Raw genomic sequence first — 17,093 nt, forward strand, 5'->3', positions numbered from 1 at the left:
AGACCAATTTGGAGGTGGGAGGATGGAGTGAAAAAGATTTTCAGCAACTGAGGTCTGAACATACAGGAGGGTAAAAACCATGCAAGGAATAGAGTGAATTGAAAAGATTTGGTAAACTGGGGTCAACATGCTGTCAATGGATTGAACTAGGGCAAGTGAAGCATCTGGGGTAAACCATTCAAAGTTTTGTGGGACCTGGATGTGCAAAGGGAACTGTAGTTTCAGTGCATTACACATGACAGCTAGAGACTGGGTGTGAACAAATGTGGCCTTTGTTGTCCAGGGGAAGAGGGGGTGCCATTTCATGTGTAGCCGGGTGGCGAGTGGAATGGATGCGGGCAGCAAGTACAAGTGTGTACATGTGCATATATGTATATGTCTGTGTATGTATATGTATGTATACATTGAAATGTATAGGTATGTATATGTGCGTGTGTGGGCATTTATGTATATACATGTGTATGTGGGTGGGTTGGGCCATTCTTTCATCTGTATCCTTGCGCTACCTCACAAACACGGGAGACAGCGAATAAGAACAATAAATAAATAATACATATATCACAAAACCCTGTGCTTTCTCTGCAATGATACAGTTAATCACAACTGTTAAGACTTCCTTCTAAGTCATGTTTGCAAAAAATTTTTTGCCTTAGTTCACATTATTTGTATTATGGAGGAGGTAAGTTTGAATGGAGAAAAACTGGATGAAGTGAAGTGTTTTACATATCTGGGAGTGGATTTGGCAGTGGATCGAACCATAGAAGTGGAAGTGAGTCAAAGGAGTGGGGTGGGGGCGAAAGTTCTGGGAGCGTTGAAAAATGTGTGGAAGGCGAGAACATTATCTCGGAAAGCAAAAATGGGTATGTTTGAAGGAATGGTGGTTCCAACAATGTTATATGGTTGCGAGGCGTGGGCTAGAGATAGAGTTGTGTGGAGGAGGGTGGATGTGTAGAAATGAGATGTTTGAGGATGATACATGGTGTGAGGTGGTTTGATCGAGTAAGTAATGAAAGGGTAAGAGAGATGTGTGGTAATAAAAAGAGTGTGGTTGAGAGAGCAGAAGAGGGTGTTTTGAAATGGTTTGGTCACATGGAGAGAATGAGTAAGGAAAGATTGACAAAGAGGAAATATGTGTCAGAGGTGGAGGGAACGAGGAGAAGTGGGAGACCAAATTGGAGGTGGAAAGATGGAGTGAAAAAGATTTTGAGTGATCGGGGCCTGAACATGCAGGAGGGTGAAAGGCATGCAAGGAATAGAGTGAATTGGAACGATTTGGTATACTGGGGTCGACATGCTGTCAATGGATTGAAGCAGGGCATGTGAAGCGTCTGGGGTAAACCATGGAAAGTTTTGCGGAGCCTGGATGTGAAAAGGGAGCTGTGGCTTCGGTGCATTATACATGACAGCCAGTGACTGATTGTGAACGAATGTGGCCTTTGTTGTCTTTTCTTAGTGCTACCACGCGTGCATGTGGGGGGAGGGGGTTGTCTTATAATTTGTGGCAGGGAGGCGATGAGAGTGAATAAAGGCAGCAATTTGTTATAAATTATGTATATGTGTATATATGTATATGTCTGTGTATGTATATATATGTATACGTTGAAATGTATAGGCATGTATATGTGTGTGTGTGGATGTGTATGTATATACATATGTATGTGGATGGGTTGGGCCATTCTTTCATCTTTTTCCCTGCGCTACCTCGCTAACGCGGGAGACAGCAACAAAGTATAATAATAATAATAATAATAATCACAAAACAGATGGAGCAGGGAGAAAAGGGAGACCAAATTGGAAATGGAAGGAGATAGTGAAAGAAATTCTTCGTGATCAGGGCCTGAACATGCTGGAGGGTGAAAGGGGTGCACAGTTTAGAGTGAACTTGAATGATGCAGTATACATAGGACAACATGCTGTCAACAGATGGAACCATGGTCGGTGAAGCACCTGGGGTAAAGCATAGAAAGGTCTGTGGGGCCTCTTTGCAGATAGGAAGCTGTGAGCTGATGAAGCCTCTCTTCATTGGCTCCTAGCATTACCCTGTTACTGCAGGAAATGGTGATCTTGTTGAAAAAAAAAAGTGTAAGGATGTAAGTGAAGACAGGATTACAGGATAACACACTCCTGACAATCCCAACCTATGCAACCAAAACATAGATATGGGAAGAGCAATCAAGGTCAAGAATCCAGGCTATGAAAATGAGTTATTCAAAAGGATATGATTAGATAAAATTAAGAAAGTAATGAGGGCACGTATGAGAGATTTGGTATGGCTATGAATACAAAGGGAATGAATTGTGGAGTGGGAGAGTGGGTGAAACATGATACATTGAGGAGGTTTGGGCATGAAGAAAGAATACAAGATAGGGAACTTACATGGAGAGTTTACAATAGTACGACTAAAGGGGCTGGTGCAAGATGAAGACCACCTGTAACATAAAGAAATAAGAAAGGAATGACACTGGAGAAAGAAAAACGGGAGACGAATGCATGGAATGGTGTGTGCAAGGGTGGCAAGTAAGGACAAGGAAAAGTGGGGACTCTTTTGCCATGGCCATCCTCTTGATGGGAGTTCCTGGATGGAACAGGCATCAGAGTTGTTGTTGTTGTTGTTGTTGTTGAGAGAGAGAGAGAGAGAGAGAGAGAGAGAGAGAGAGAGAGAGAGAGAGAGAGAGAGAGAGAGATACCCTCTACGTGTTCTGGTGCCATGTCAATGCAATATAGAAAAGATTCACAAAGTACTACACTAATTCTACTACAAACAAATTACTGAGTAATCATACAATATCCATAAAGGTACATAACATAACCTCAAACTTACGGTTCAACCTCTTCCTTTCTTTTCTCTGGTTCCTCGTCTGCATCTTTTATGCCCACCAACTCCACCACAGTGTCATACCTAGACTGGAACACAAATGTGACATGGACCCCAACATATAGGGCCTTGGCTTGAGAAGTCCAACCTGAATACTGTAAAAAAAAAAAAAAAAATACAAATGAAAGCAACACACATTTAATGTAACTTACAATGAAGCAGCAAAAGTACTTATGCCCTATTCCCACCCAGAAACTAATTTCAACTGTACACCGCACTAAAATGAGTCACCTGGAGGGATATCTGATCACTATCTGTTGGCAAAGGTGAAGATTTGTAAAGGTTTTTGAAAAAAGGAAACAATTTCAGTAAGAAGAGAATGGTGAGAGTAAGAGCTTGGAAAACAGATTTATGTGTGAAATACATGGATATGAGTGTTGAATGGCAAATGATGAGAGTAAATGAAGCAAGGGGACTGGATAAGGAATGAAAAGTAGTTGGGAAGCAGTAATAGTATCTGCAAGAGATGCATGTGGCATGTGAAAGGGAGGTGTTCAACGGAGAAAGGGTAGTAACTGGTGGGATGAAGAAGAAAAGTTGCTAGTACTCACAGGGAAGGAGAGTAAATGATTGGGGGATGTATAAGAGAAAGTGGCATGAGGTCAAGAAGAAGGCACAGGGGTTGAAAAAGAGGGGCAAATGAAGTTATTTTTGCTTATGAACATAACAGGTACTGTACATCACTTTTTTTTATGTTTGTTCACTTTTTTTCCATATTAGCAAGGAAGGGCCATGGTCAGTTGAAGAAATGGCCTCAATTGTTCACATCTGCTCTCTAGTTGTTGAGTACTTCAAAAATTCCCAATCATGCATCTCCCCTTATATGCATGGGTCTCTTTGGTCAATAATTTTCATTTAACAAAGCATTACATTAAAAAAGCAATATCATCAAAGGGATATCTTGTAAACAGAGGATCAGATGTGTATAAAGTTAACTAAAAGCATACCTGAAATGGATACACACACGTGCAAATTCTTATTTCTAAGTAGATGAAAGAAACATTCTGAACAAAAAACAAAAACAACTAAATATCGTTTTTTTGGAACATATTGTTCGTACGTGTGTTCACAGGTCAGAAACTCAAAAGTTGGGGACCCTTTGTAATACCATTTACTACAAAACTAGCTTCTTAAAAACACACACTTGTCATTCAGTAAACTATCTTTTTAACATGTATTCTCTATTCAGTCAACTATCTTTTCAACATGTATTCTCTATTCAGTTAAATATCTTTTCAACATGTATTCTCTATGTCTTTGTAACCTACACCCCTCAAATCAGACTAATCCCTCTACTCTTAACATTTCTTAAAAGTCTATCTATCTATCTGTATCTCTGATGCCTGTTCCCACCTGGACCTACCAAAGGGAGGCAGCCAAGGAAATAGTCTCCAGACCTAGTGAACTCCAGGGCCACTTCTTAGCCTTTAGTGCCTCACCCTTAACAGGCAACTGGCACAGGGCAACTCTAACAAAGGGCTTGCAAAGGCTTTTACGTGATGTTTCTATTGACTACTTCTAACTAATGCTCCTACCTAATGTTCCTACCTACTACCTCCACTTAAAGTTTCTACATAATGCTCCTGCCTAGTTGTTCCTACCTCCTACTTCTAACCACTGCTCCTACCATAAAGAGTCTTACCATAATCATCCTGATATCTAAAATATCTCAAATCCATCCACTTCAGATAGTTATATCTCCAAGTAATAGCTGTTTATACATTTCATTTCCAAAAAAAGTATTCATTCTCCTGCTACAATCTTTAAAATGAAACCAGGAATATTCTTAACTAAGGACAACACTCCTGAACCTTAGAAATCATCCATACAACTATCTAAAACAAGAAAAAATGTTTCTTTGTTACCAATGATCTTTGAGCCTTTGAAAATCATCCTTACTGTAGATATGTTCCTGTAAAGTGTCTTGCCATCCTTTTCAAATGCCTGGAATTTCTGTAAGAGTGATTTGCCATCAATCCTCCAGATAGGGGGATGCTCCATCATATCCATATCCTTCTTGGCCATTACAAAGTCTCCACTCTGTAGTTAACAATAAATATTAAAATAGTGACCAAGAATTCAGATGACAAGATTAAAAACATTTGCCATTGAAATGAAATGACAAAACACACACACACACACACACACACACACACACACACACACACACACACACACACACACACTGGAGCACTGGAGTGGATGATGATCATATACAAGACAAAGATGAACGGAGGAAAAAAAAGAAAAAATACTGAAATATTTGTAAAGCCAATACAATTGCCAAGTAAAACTTCTGAATAGGTGAAGAATTGATGGATATAATCAAGATTCAAGGGGCTAGATGTTTTGGAAGCATCTAGCTAGTACATACTTAGGAAAGGCAAAGAAACGTAAAACCAAGGTGGAATTCCTTGTAGTACTCTGACCCTTCTAATAAGAAAACCTTAAGTATCAAGATATAGTAGTAGGTGGACCCATTCAGACAATACATAATGAGAAGGGTCACTATGGGAAACAAATGCATAGTGGCACTGATACCAAATAATCATTTAAAGAACTTTAACAATCCTGAATAAATGAGTAATGATGACCATACTGGAAAAATCAGGATGACACATGAAGTATTAAAACATGCCCTTATCAGAAGGTAAAGTACTAATTATTGGGAGATTTCATTTAAAAAGACCAAGACTGCAGGAATCTGGATTCTCATGGTGATCAGGAATCACAAACATACAAGTTCTTAGAGTAAGTACTGGAAAAATACCTATATCAGCATGTCAGTGAACACACAAGGATGAGAACTAATAATAGGAATATCATTATATCTAGCCTCACACAAATATCATGGATATTGAGAATTTAATGTATGTTGAACCAACGTGAAAAAGTCATCTTGTGATATTTCATTTTGATTATGTGGTAACTAAGGAGGGTAAAGGAAGAGTTGAGACTTACTTGTGGAAACTACACATAACTTAAAAATTCTACAGTAACATAAACAGGTATATAGTGTTCAGTAGCCAGAAAAATGGATATTGTGGTAAAATTTTCTGTGAAATTTACAATGAAAAAGTAGGAATATGAGCACCTACAGTCTCAATATGGAGAAAGGGTTAATAATGGGGTTCCATTAAAGATATCAATAAGCAACAGAGCTTTAAGAAGTGATGGCAAAAATGTGGGTGACATTCCAATCAGCTGGCATCTGTAATGTGTATGATAGCAATAACATGCATAGCAAGATTAAAAAAGAGGAACATTGTGAACAACTTTTCCATAAATTCATCAGGACCATGTTCTTAGGTATAAAGAAGCTAATGAAACTAAGGGATTCAGAGGAACAGTTGCAGAGAATGATATAAGGTTATGTGAAGAGCTGAATGCAAGTTCATAACTGTTTTCACCATGGAAGACATTATAGCCCCAACATCAATAAGACAGCATTTTTATATTTTTCATGTTGAAGGCTCCAGTCACAGACAAAAGTACACATCAAGGCTGGGCCTAAACTGAAATATGGAGAGAATTATGAGACAGAAAAAGAAGAGAGAAGGGAAAGTATTTACAAATTTTGGAAGAAGTGAAAAACCTGTCTTGAAATGTACCTGGAAAAGACATGAGAAAATAGAGAGTTCCGAAGCTTCGATGTGTATGGAAAGAAGCATACCCTTGAGTTGCTGATGGCCACACAATAATCATGTGACAAAACAGCTTGCTTGGTACTGCATGGTCTAGCCAGCGGTGTGAGCACACAAATAGCCAGCTCTCAGAAGTAAAAAGCAAAGTAATACCTATAGGGGGCTGGAAATCCTCCCCTCTCACTTTTTTTTTTTATTTTCCAAAAGAGGGAACAGAGAAGGGGCCCAGGTGAGGATATTCCCTCAAGGGCCCAGTCCTCTGTTCTCAACGCTACCTCGCTAATGCGGGAAATGGCGAATAGTATGAAAGAAAGAAAAGAAAAGTTAAAGAGAACCAACAACATGGTGCAGGGAAAGGGGGTCAAGTCTGGAAGTTAGCTTGGGACAGTCTATAAGTTGGACCACTTTCAACTCAACTCTGTCAGGTAAGGATACTGAGCTAGAACCAATCCAAATGTGAATGCAGTACTCCATATAAGGAAGAATCAATCCCTTGTATAAATGGAGCAACTGTTCAGAAGAGAAGTTTCGGCATCTAAACAGGACACCCAATTTCTTAGGAGACTTAGCTATTCTCATGATCTGGGATTTCCAAGAAAGAGTGGATATTACAGTAATACCAACTATGTTCATTAAGATGTGGAATAACAGAACCGAATCATCAAAGGAGAAACAAGTTGTATGGAGTTTTTGACAGAGAGATTGGAAGAATCTGGGTTTTTGAGGTGTTAAACTTAACAAGATTTTGTGTACCCGACTGAGACATGAGAGAAGGATCTTGAAAAGACAGTAACTGGCTACTAAATGATCTTCAAACATACATGTCTCATGGCCCTGAAGAAACTTAACATTATAAAATGAAGATGTGTGCAGATACATTAGACAAACCTCTTAAAATACAGTTCAAGATCATCTTTGAGAAAGGAAAAATGCCAAGAGAATGAAAGTGTTCAAACATCATACTTATCCACAAGAAAAAAGATGGGGAAAAAGTGCTTAACTACAGACCACTTTATGAGAAGTGTAGTTTGTAATGTACTGTAACAGATCACCAGAAAGCAAATGGATGACTTCCTGGTCTGTCAGGTATTAGAAAAAATCAACAGCAACCTCCATGACTTACTCCATAAATGAAATGAACTTAAGTGAGAGGCAACATCTTTTAAGGAAAGATGGTTGGATGTTACATATAAAAAACCTCTTAGAATTCAAAGAGAGAGAAAGCTCCATCTTAAGACAAAAGGGAAGGCTAAGTAGAGTGCTTGTACCTGCACTGTCAGAATGCATTTAAGTGAACCATCTGGGAAGCCAAATAAGAAGCTAGACCATCAGACAGAAATACAGAGGACACACTTTCAATGAACAGAAGATTATCTCGGTAGAAAGGGAAAAAGGATATATGTCACAGAAGCTTTTTCAAAATGGGTTGAAGTTACCAGTAGAATACTGCAGTGTTCTGTTCTGGGCCCATCACTCTTTTTGATCTAAGTAAATGTCTTGCTAGAAGGTATGGACTCCTAACTCAATTTGTTTCCTGATGATGCAAAAGTCATGAGGGAAGTGAAAAAGTGTCGAGTACTGCGCCATCTTACAACCTGAGTAAATGTAAACAATGAGAACAGGTCACAGCAAAAGAAGGCTGTGATATGATTATGAGTAAATGTAAACAATGAGAACAGGTCACAGCAAAAGAAGGCTGTAATATGATTATCATCTAGCAGGAAAGGAGCAGGAATCTATGTGTAACAAGGAGGTGGAACTCAGAATCACTGCTAACCTGTTGACAGATTCCCACCTTAGGAAAATACAAGTCAACAAGAATACCAACTGTTTGTTAGCAAACATTTGAATGTTATTCAAGTTCATGGATACGGAAATATTCAGAAAGGTGTTAACTAAGGCCAAAACAAGAATATGCTTCTCAAGATTTGTCACTGTACCACCAAAATGAAGCAGAAAGAACTGACAATGAAGGTCCAGAGAACAGCAAGAAATATTTATTTTATCTTTTTTACTATACTTAGTTGCTGTCTTCCACATTAACGAGGTAGCACAAAGAAACAGATGAAATAATGGCCCAACCCACCTACATGCACATGTATATACATAAACGCCCACGCACGCATAAATAAGTACCTATATATTTCAACATATCACACAAAATCTTTTTCACTCCATCTTTCCACCTCCAATTGGGTCTCCCACTTCTCGTTCCCTCCACCTCTCACACATATATCCTCTCTGTCAATCTTTCCTCACTCATTCTTTCCATGAGACCAAACCATTTCTAAACACCCTCTTCTGCTCTCTCAACCACACTCTTTTTATTACCACACATCTCTCTTACCCTTTCATTACTTACTCGATCAAACCACCTCACACCACATGTTGTCCTCAAGCTCTCATTTCCAACACATTCACCATCCTCCACACAACTCTATCTATATCCCACGCCTCACAACCATATAACATTGTTGGAACGACTATTCCTTCAAACATACCCATTTTTCCTTTCAGAGATAATATTCTTGCCTTCCACACATTTTTCAATGCTCCCAGAACTTTCGCCCCCTCCCCCACCTTGTGACTCATTTCCGCTTCCATGGTTCCATCTGCTGCCAAATCCACTCCCAGATATCTAAAACACTTCACTTCCTCCAGTTTTTCTCCATTCAAACTTACCTCCCAACTGACTTGTCCCTCAACCCTACTGTACCTCATAACATTGCTCTTATTAACATTTACTCTCAGCTTTCTTCTTTCACACACTTTAGCAAACTCAGTTACCAGCTTCAGCAGTTTCTCACCCAAATCAGCCACCAACGCTGTATCATTAGTGAACAACAACTGACTCTCTTCCCAAGCCCTCTCATCCACAACAGACTGCATACTTGCCCCTCTCTCCAAAAACTCTTGCATTCACCTCCCTAACAACCCCATCCATAAACAAATCAAACCACCATGGAGACATCGCACACCCATGCCGCAAACCGACATTCACTGAGAACCATTCACTTTCCTCTCTTCCTACTCGTACACATGCCTCACATCCTCGATAAAAACTTTTCACTGCTTCTAGCAACTTACCTGTATTCTTAATACAGAGCATCTCTATCAACTCATATGCCTTCTCCAGATCCATAAATGCTACATACAAATCCATTTGCTTTTCTAAGTATTTCTCACATACATTCTCCAAAGCAAACACCCAATCCACACATCCTCTACCACTTCTGAAACCACACTGCTCTTCCCCAATCTGATGCTCTGTACATGCCTTCATCCTCTCAATCAATACCCTCCCATATAATTTCCCAGGAATACTCAACAGACTTATACCTCTGTAATTTAAACACTCACCTTTATCCCTTTTGCCTTTGTACAATGGCACTATGCATGCATTCCGCCAATTCTCAGGCATCTCACCATGATTCACACATACATTAAATATCCTTACCAACCAATCAATAATACAGTCACCCCCTTTTTTAATAAATTCCTTTGTAATACCATCCAACCCGCTGCCTTGCTGGCTTTCATCCTCCGCAAAGCTTTTACTACCTCTTCTCTGTTTACCAAATCATTCTCCCTAACCCTCTCACTTCATATATATATGTATGTATAAGTATGTTTGAAGGAATAGTGGTTCCAACAATGTTGTATGGTTGCGAGGCGTGGCTATGGATAGAGTTGTGCGTAGGAGGATGGATGTGCTGGAAATGAGATGTTTGAGGACAATGTGTGGTGTGAGGTGGTTTGATCGAGTAAGTAACATAAGGGTAAGAGAGATGTGTGGAAATAAAAAGAGCATGGTTGAGAGAGCAGAAGAGGGTGTTTTGAAATGGTTTGGGCACATGGAGAGAATGAGTGAGGAAAGATTGACCAAGAGGATATATGTGTCAGAGGTGGAGGGAACGAGGAGAAGTGGGTGACCAAATTGGAGGTGGAAAGATGGATTGAAAAAGATTTTGTGTGATCGGGGCCTGAACATGCAGGAGAGTGAAAGGAGGGCAAGGAATAGAGTGAATTGGATCGATGTGGTATACCGGGGTTGACATGCTGTCAGTGGATTGAATCAGGGCATGTGAAGCGTCTGGGGTAAACCACGGAAAGCTGTGTAGGTATGTATATTTGCGTGTGTGGACGTACGTATATACACGTGTATGGGGGTGGGTTGGGCCATTTCTTTCGTCTGTTTCCTTGCGCTACCTCGCAAACGCGGGAGACAGCGGCAAAAAAAAAAAAAAAAATAAGTTGAAATGTATAAGTTGAAATGTATAGGTATGTGTATGTGCGTGTGTGGACATGTATATATATGCATGTGTATGTGGGTGGGTTGGTTCATTCCTTCGTCTGTTTCCTTGTGCTACCTCGCTAATGCGAAAGACACCAAAAAAGTATAAAAAAAAAAAAAAATAAATCTTGTGTTTAACATACCACATTTTGGGATTAACATACCAAAGCCACAAGTGAATGGCTGCTTACACCACTATCAATGCCTATGACAACATATGAACTCATCTTGAACAATGTAATATTGCTATCAAGCTAATGGTCTCAACAGAACTTGCTCATCTTAAAAAATCTTAATACTAATGCCTTTTATTCTGCTCTCAACTCTAATGAAAAGCTTATCTACATAACTAACTATAAATCTTAATTTCCATGCAAAGAACAATAACACATTGAATGTCTTCATAAAAAAATCAGAAAAAACACATAACTACATAAAGCACATTTCACATTTTATAAGACCATGCACGTTGTAATATGAACTTTTGGCTTGAGATGAGTACATTAAATACCTATTAATAAATTCTTCCTAAATCATTTCCATGAATTTAGACAAATTTAGTATGAGGGGTCCAGTCTGCTGAGAAAGATTGAGATAAGTTACTCTGAATTACTGATTATGTTAACTTTATTGAATCACTTTGAACCAATAATCACATAGCTCCATGATGAATAAAGTATGATTCAACTGTATGGTAGCTGTACAACTTAGCTGAAAGATAGTTGTACTTACCTCTTTTAAAGGTAATTGTACATTTTGCCTCTATATAACTGACCTTGAACTGAGATTCAACCATCTCAAGCTGTTCAGCTGTAAGCTGAGGCCCCTCTGGCAGCCGAATTGTCTGGTTTTGGCGCTGCGCTCGACCACCGGCATAGTTGTAGGCTGAACTGAGCTTGGATGGTGATTTCCTATCATCCGTCTAGGAGCATGTGAATTTAGTCAGTTTGGAGCAATATGTTTCCAAGTTAAGCATCTTCATTCTTGAGCCAACAGATATTCATATTACCAACACTTCAACATGCTGATACAAAACATGAAAACTTACACTAGATACTATATTGTCCTCCCCACCATCACATGCACCAACATTGGTTGGTGCTGCTGCAATTGGATATGATGGGGGTCGACCACGCCTCTTAGGAGGATTAGAAGGGGTACTGCTTGAAGAGGTGGAGCTGGGTTTCTCATCAATATTGGGAGTTTCATCTTTGCTAGCATTACCATCAAGCACTCGCTTGACCCCACCTCTACCTGAGCCACCACGACCTGAAGAAATGAACACGCCTTAGGGAAAAGGCAGAGCAAGATCAGTTATTTTCAAAATAATGAAAACTTCCAGCCTCAAAATTATATCAACAAAGTATAAAAAGAAACTATTTCAAATAATGAAAATAATATGGAATAATAAAAATCTCTTAATGCAACTATCTTAATTCTCTCTGCAATCACATTCAAAGCTAAATTTTGGCAGAATAATTTCTCATGCTTCTTTGTTAAACTATTATTGTACGATTCAATAAAAGCATGAATTCTCAAAGTTTTTTGCCATTCTGCAAAAATACATCAAAGCTACTGACCAAAATAACAACTATACACCCATTTTTACACTAATAACGGCAAGTTCTTAACTATGCTACAAACAACAAATATCTAAATATTCGTCTCTTAAGACTAATACACATCTAAATGACTGCAGCAAAACTATGGAATATGCTAATGACCATATGTGCAAAGTAACACTTACATTATCTACATAATTCATGCAGGAGCAATAAAAACATACTGATTGCTAAATATATCAAAATCATTGTCAGAAGTTATAGAGTATAATGAAAATACCTCTAAAGTGTACAAAACTGAGTAAAAACATAACATAAAAGTTATTCCACTTCCTAACTGCAGCTGCAAGGTAACTCTAAAAACCTGTTTGGTAAGTACAAGGCACTCTACAAAATCCTGGTACATAAACCACTTATTAGTTATCAACTGAGCACCATTTCAACCATCTCTTCTAAACTTGCTTCCACTCACAAAACAGGTTTCTCCAGTTTTCTACAGCAGTGCAAAATAATTATTAAGAATACAAACACCCAAAGGGAATTTCTATATCAATTTTCTTAATATAAAATGAGCATAAATAACAGCAAATCTGCTAAAAATAACAAAACTGTTATTTCTTAATTCCTTCTTAACATGTTTGATGATTAAGTGCATAAAACATTTCAGTTCACTCACATATATCCTTATACTGTGTCCAATGTTCTACAATGAACAAGAGCTTCCAGACTAAATAAGAATTTCTTAATCTCTAACTAGAAACTAAGCAGATACAACCAGTGTGAATTACAAAGTTTCCAGACTAAATGAAGAATTTCCTGATCTTTCACTCTGCAAACAACTGATCCATACTGTGTGATTAATACCTCCATTCACATCAGTCACACACAAAATGCTTCAATTGCACATACTTAAAAGACACTCCCTTGGCATCCTTAGCTGATCCAACCCCATACCTGTACAAGTCACTCACTACATCTGTCTATCTTCCTTATGGTCTAACTCTTCATCTCACACTTTCATAAAAACTACTATAGGTATTCAACAACCTATACCTTACCAAAACCCTGCAAAGGTTTCAGGGGTCTTCTGCCCCAAGTATGTTCACAGACCAAGCTGTTATGCTAATCCTCAGCTCAGCCGAGCTGCTTGGGGTCACAACCTATAAGTCCATGGAAGTAATATGTACTGGCTGGTCTGGTGCACTTGATAGATATTTGTCCAAACCCTTCTCAAATCTCTGTACTGAAGAATCCATAGAGTTTCAAAGGCTGCAGAAAATGTATCTAAGAATACTTATACTGTTTTCTTTAACTGAACTTCTTTTTATTGTAAAGGTTCCAATTATGGCTACGTCCTCATCAAGACTAGGGTAACTCAAAACTTTCCGAGGCAATATCTTACTGTCTTCCATACCTGTTGTGCCAACAGGTAGCTCTGTATATGTGAAAACTGAAAACCATGCTTTCTATGCCTTTTCAGGCATAAATTATGACATTGCTCTCCTATCTCTGCTATTGAGAGTTAAGCCTAAACCTATATTCCATTTTCAGTAATTCCAACTCAGGAAAATGTGAATGTAGGATATGAATGATCTCTGCATACTTTCTAACTCAACAAAGAACTCCATCTCGACCATAGAATTTATTGCTCCATAGGAGACCACATTTCCCTGCAACCAGAAGTAGCACAGCCTTGGGCTGCAGGAGACTTAGAGACGTCCTGGGCAATACCTGGACTATTTCACAGTAACTGATCCTAGGATAATTATTCACTTATCTATTTATTTATTATACTTTGTCGCTGTCTCCCGCGTTAGCAAGGTAGTGCAAGGAAACATACGAAAGAATGGCCCAACCCACCCACATACACATGTATATACATACACGTCCACACACGCACATATACATACCTATACATCTCAACGTATAAATATATATACACACACACAGACATATAAATATATACCTCACACACATGCAGGGGGAGGGGTTGTCATTTCATGTGTGGCGGGGTGGCAACGGGAATAAATAAGGGTAGACAGTATGAATTATGTACATGTGTATATATGTCTGTGTATGTATATATATGTATACGTTGAGATGTATAGATATGTATATGTGCATGTGTGGACGTGTATGTATATGCATGTGTATGTGGGTGGAGTGGGCCATTCTTTCATCAGTTTCCTTGAACTACCTCACTAACGCAGGAGACAGTGACAAAGTATAATAAATGAATATACATATTATGTACCTATATGTATGCACATGCGTGCATGTTGATATGTATATGTGCGTGTTTGGGCATTCATGTATACATATTTTTTTTCCTTTAACATCTAAATAATATTCTTTTCTTTATTTTTCTTAGACACTGTCTTCCGCATTAGCGAGGTAGCGCAATAAACAGACGAAAGAATGTCCCAACCCACCCACATACACATGTATATACATAAACGCCCACACACGCACATATACATACCTATACATTTCAACATCTACGTACATATACATACATATGTACAGATGTACATATCAATACTTCCTGCCTTCATCCATTCCCATCGCCACCCTACCACACATGAAATGACACCCCCCTCCCCCACATATTTATGTACATCCATGTGTATGTGGGTTGGGCCATTCTTTCATCTGTTTCCTTGCACTACCTCGGTAATGCGGGAGACAACAACTAAGTATAATAAATATAAAATAAATATGTGTATGTGGGTGGATGGGCCAGTCTTCATCTGTTTCCTGGAGCTACCTCACTAATGCAGGAAATGGCAATCAAGTATAGTAAAACAAATATCACATATATGTATATGTGCACTACACCTATCCTCTTGGCTAACAGTGCTGGTTAAGTCAATGTTTCTATAGCTTGTGAGAACTTTTTGAACTGCTTTCCTTGTTACCATTCAGTGTTAATTCATTTCTACTAAGGTATCAAATTTTACCCCAGCAATCTTGGGATTTGGATCATCACCTGATGCAGCCAAACAGCTCTGGAATAAGGAAGGGTGGAGGAAAACGAAGGCCAAAAAATTATATATATATGGGTCCAGGAATACAAAGAGGCACTGCAAGAAAAATCTGCTTGCATGTGCTCATAATGTGACGCAATTCTAAGTGGTAATTTCCATGTGTAAAAGTATCTTCCTTAGTATCCATGGTTTAAGTGGAAGTCATGAGGATACTGCTTACTTAAGGAAGAGGCCTGCTAATGGTGCTCCTTTCCCTGATAACAGAGGTAAGGTAGGTACTCACCAAAAATGAACTCCTTAGTAAAACCCGTGAAACTGTTAATGCTAGAACTGTGAATTCTACGTGCTTAAGTGTTAATTTTCATATCACTGTTTTAGAATGATTACTATAAAATTTATGAAATATGGGAAATCTTAAGTTTCAAAACTAGGAGGTTCAACTGAACGACAAGTGAAATAACATTCCATATTATTCAATGTATTGTGGAAAGTGTTAGCATAGGTTCAAAAAAGTAAAAAAATACTTAAGTATTGTCAGTTATCAGAAAAACGTTCAGGGTCCAACAAAACAAAAGTTTCATTGTATGAAACGAATGGTGAGTACCTACTTCATATTCCACATTATCTAATTGTCACACTCTTAACAAAATACATTATAATATTTAATTTCACATCTTTCTTATTCGTATGCTTATTTGTAATGAACTTTATAAAGACTTAAAATAATATTTTAGTAACTATTACAGTAGTATGTAACACTAAATGAAGAAAATGATGGAATGATAGCCTCACATCCTCAAGCATCTAATGAGACCAGTACTGTACAAGGGTTGTGTTATCTTCACTACACATATTTTCTTTTCTCTCGATAAAACTCCAGAAGGCGTGCCACCATATTCCCCAAATATCTATCTTTCTATATATATCTGTGATATCCTTCAGGAAGTCCCTGCAAAAAAAAAGGGGAAGGAGAAAAGAGTCTCTATAACTAATGAATTCCAGTGCTGCTTTTTAATGCCTCATCCATAACTATCCATTGGCAGAGGGCAATTCTAGTACAGTGTTTTCAAAGGGTCTATTATCCCTTAACTAGTTTTCTTATATGCTGATTGGAAAGCGGCTTTAGTAGATTAGCATGAATATGTAACAACATGCTGTCAAAGCACAATTTGGGATTAGTACTGAGCTGTCTTTGTTTTTTCCTAATTTATGGCTTTTTTTCCCTTAGTGTTTGGCTATTTTGAAGACAAGAAGCTCTTCCAAAGTTTGGTTACCAGGAAACCCTAATCCTGATTTTATGTGCCATTATGCATAACGTTATCTAAATCTTAAAGCAGCACCACCACTTAATATGCACATATTAATCCAATTTTTTATTCCATTATATATAGTGGTAATGGAAAATGGGCAAATGTAAAAAAAAAAATAATTCAATTTTAATTTCTTTGGGCCACCATACTGCCCATCCTTGCCTTTTTCTGCACCTACCATAACAGCACCCTTGTTCTAAGATATTTAAATGCATCAAAATTTGGTTTTCATGGACTCTTGGAACCCACTAGAGTAATTCTGGGGTCTAACGGACATTTCCATAAATATCCGTTACATTGCAAATTTAGTCCAGTCAACTAAGGACCCACAGGACTGAGTTTGGAATGTAATGGGATAGTCAATTAGCTCACATACTCAGTCCAAAATGCTAAGCATCAAGAGAACATATGACAACCTATT

General features: G+C 38.3%; 1 protein-coding gene across 4 annotated transcripts in view; it reads right to left on the minus strand.

The window, feature by feature from the left end:
- LOC139760768 (uncharacterized) overlaps nucleotides 1-17,093 on the minus strand; it is a 70,505-nt gene that overhangs the window by 25,073 nt on the left and 28,339 nt on the right. For 2 of the 4 annotated variants that reach the window (XM_071684332.1, XM_071684329.1), the window contains 4 exons: nucleotides 11,862-12,100; nucleotides 11,589-11,735; nucleotides 4,775-4,915; nucleotides 2,822-2,970 (listed from right to left, as the gene is read on the minus strand). In XM_071684332.1, coding sequence (XP_071540433.1) covers nucleotides 2,822-2,970; nucleotides 4,775-4,915; nucleotides 11,589-11,735; nucleotides 11,862-12,100 — 676 coding nt within the window. The remainder of the gene's footprint in view (nucleotides 1-2,821; nucleotides 2,971-4,774; nucleotides 4,916-11,588; nucleotides 11,736-11,861; nucleotides 12,101-17,093) is intronic. The other 2 variants (XM_071684330.1, XM_071684331.1) reach the window with 2 other exon arrangements.

This window comes from Panulirus ornatus, chromosome 38 (assembly GCF_036320965.1).
Source record: "Panulirus ornatus isolate Po-2019 chromosome 38, ASM3632096v1, whole genome shotgun sequence".
Classification (NCBI taxonomy): Eukaryota; Metazoa; Arthropoda; class Malacostraca; order Decapoda; family Palinuridae; genus Panulirus; species Panulirus ornatus.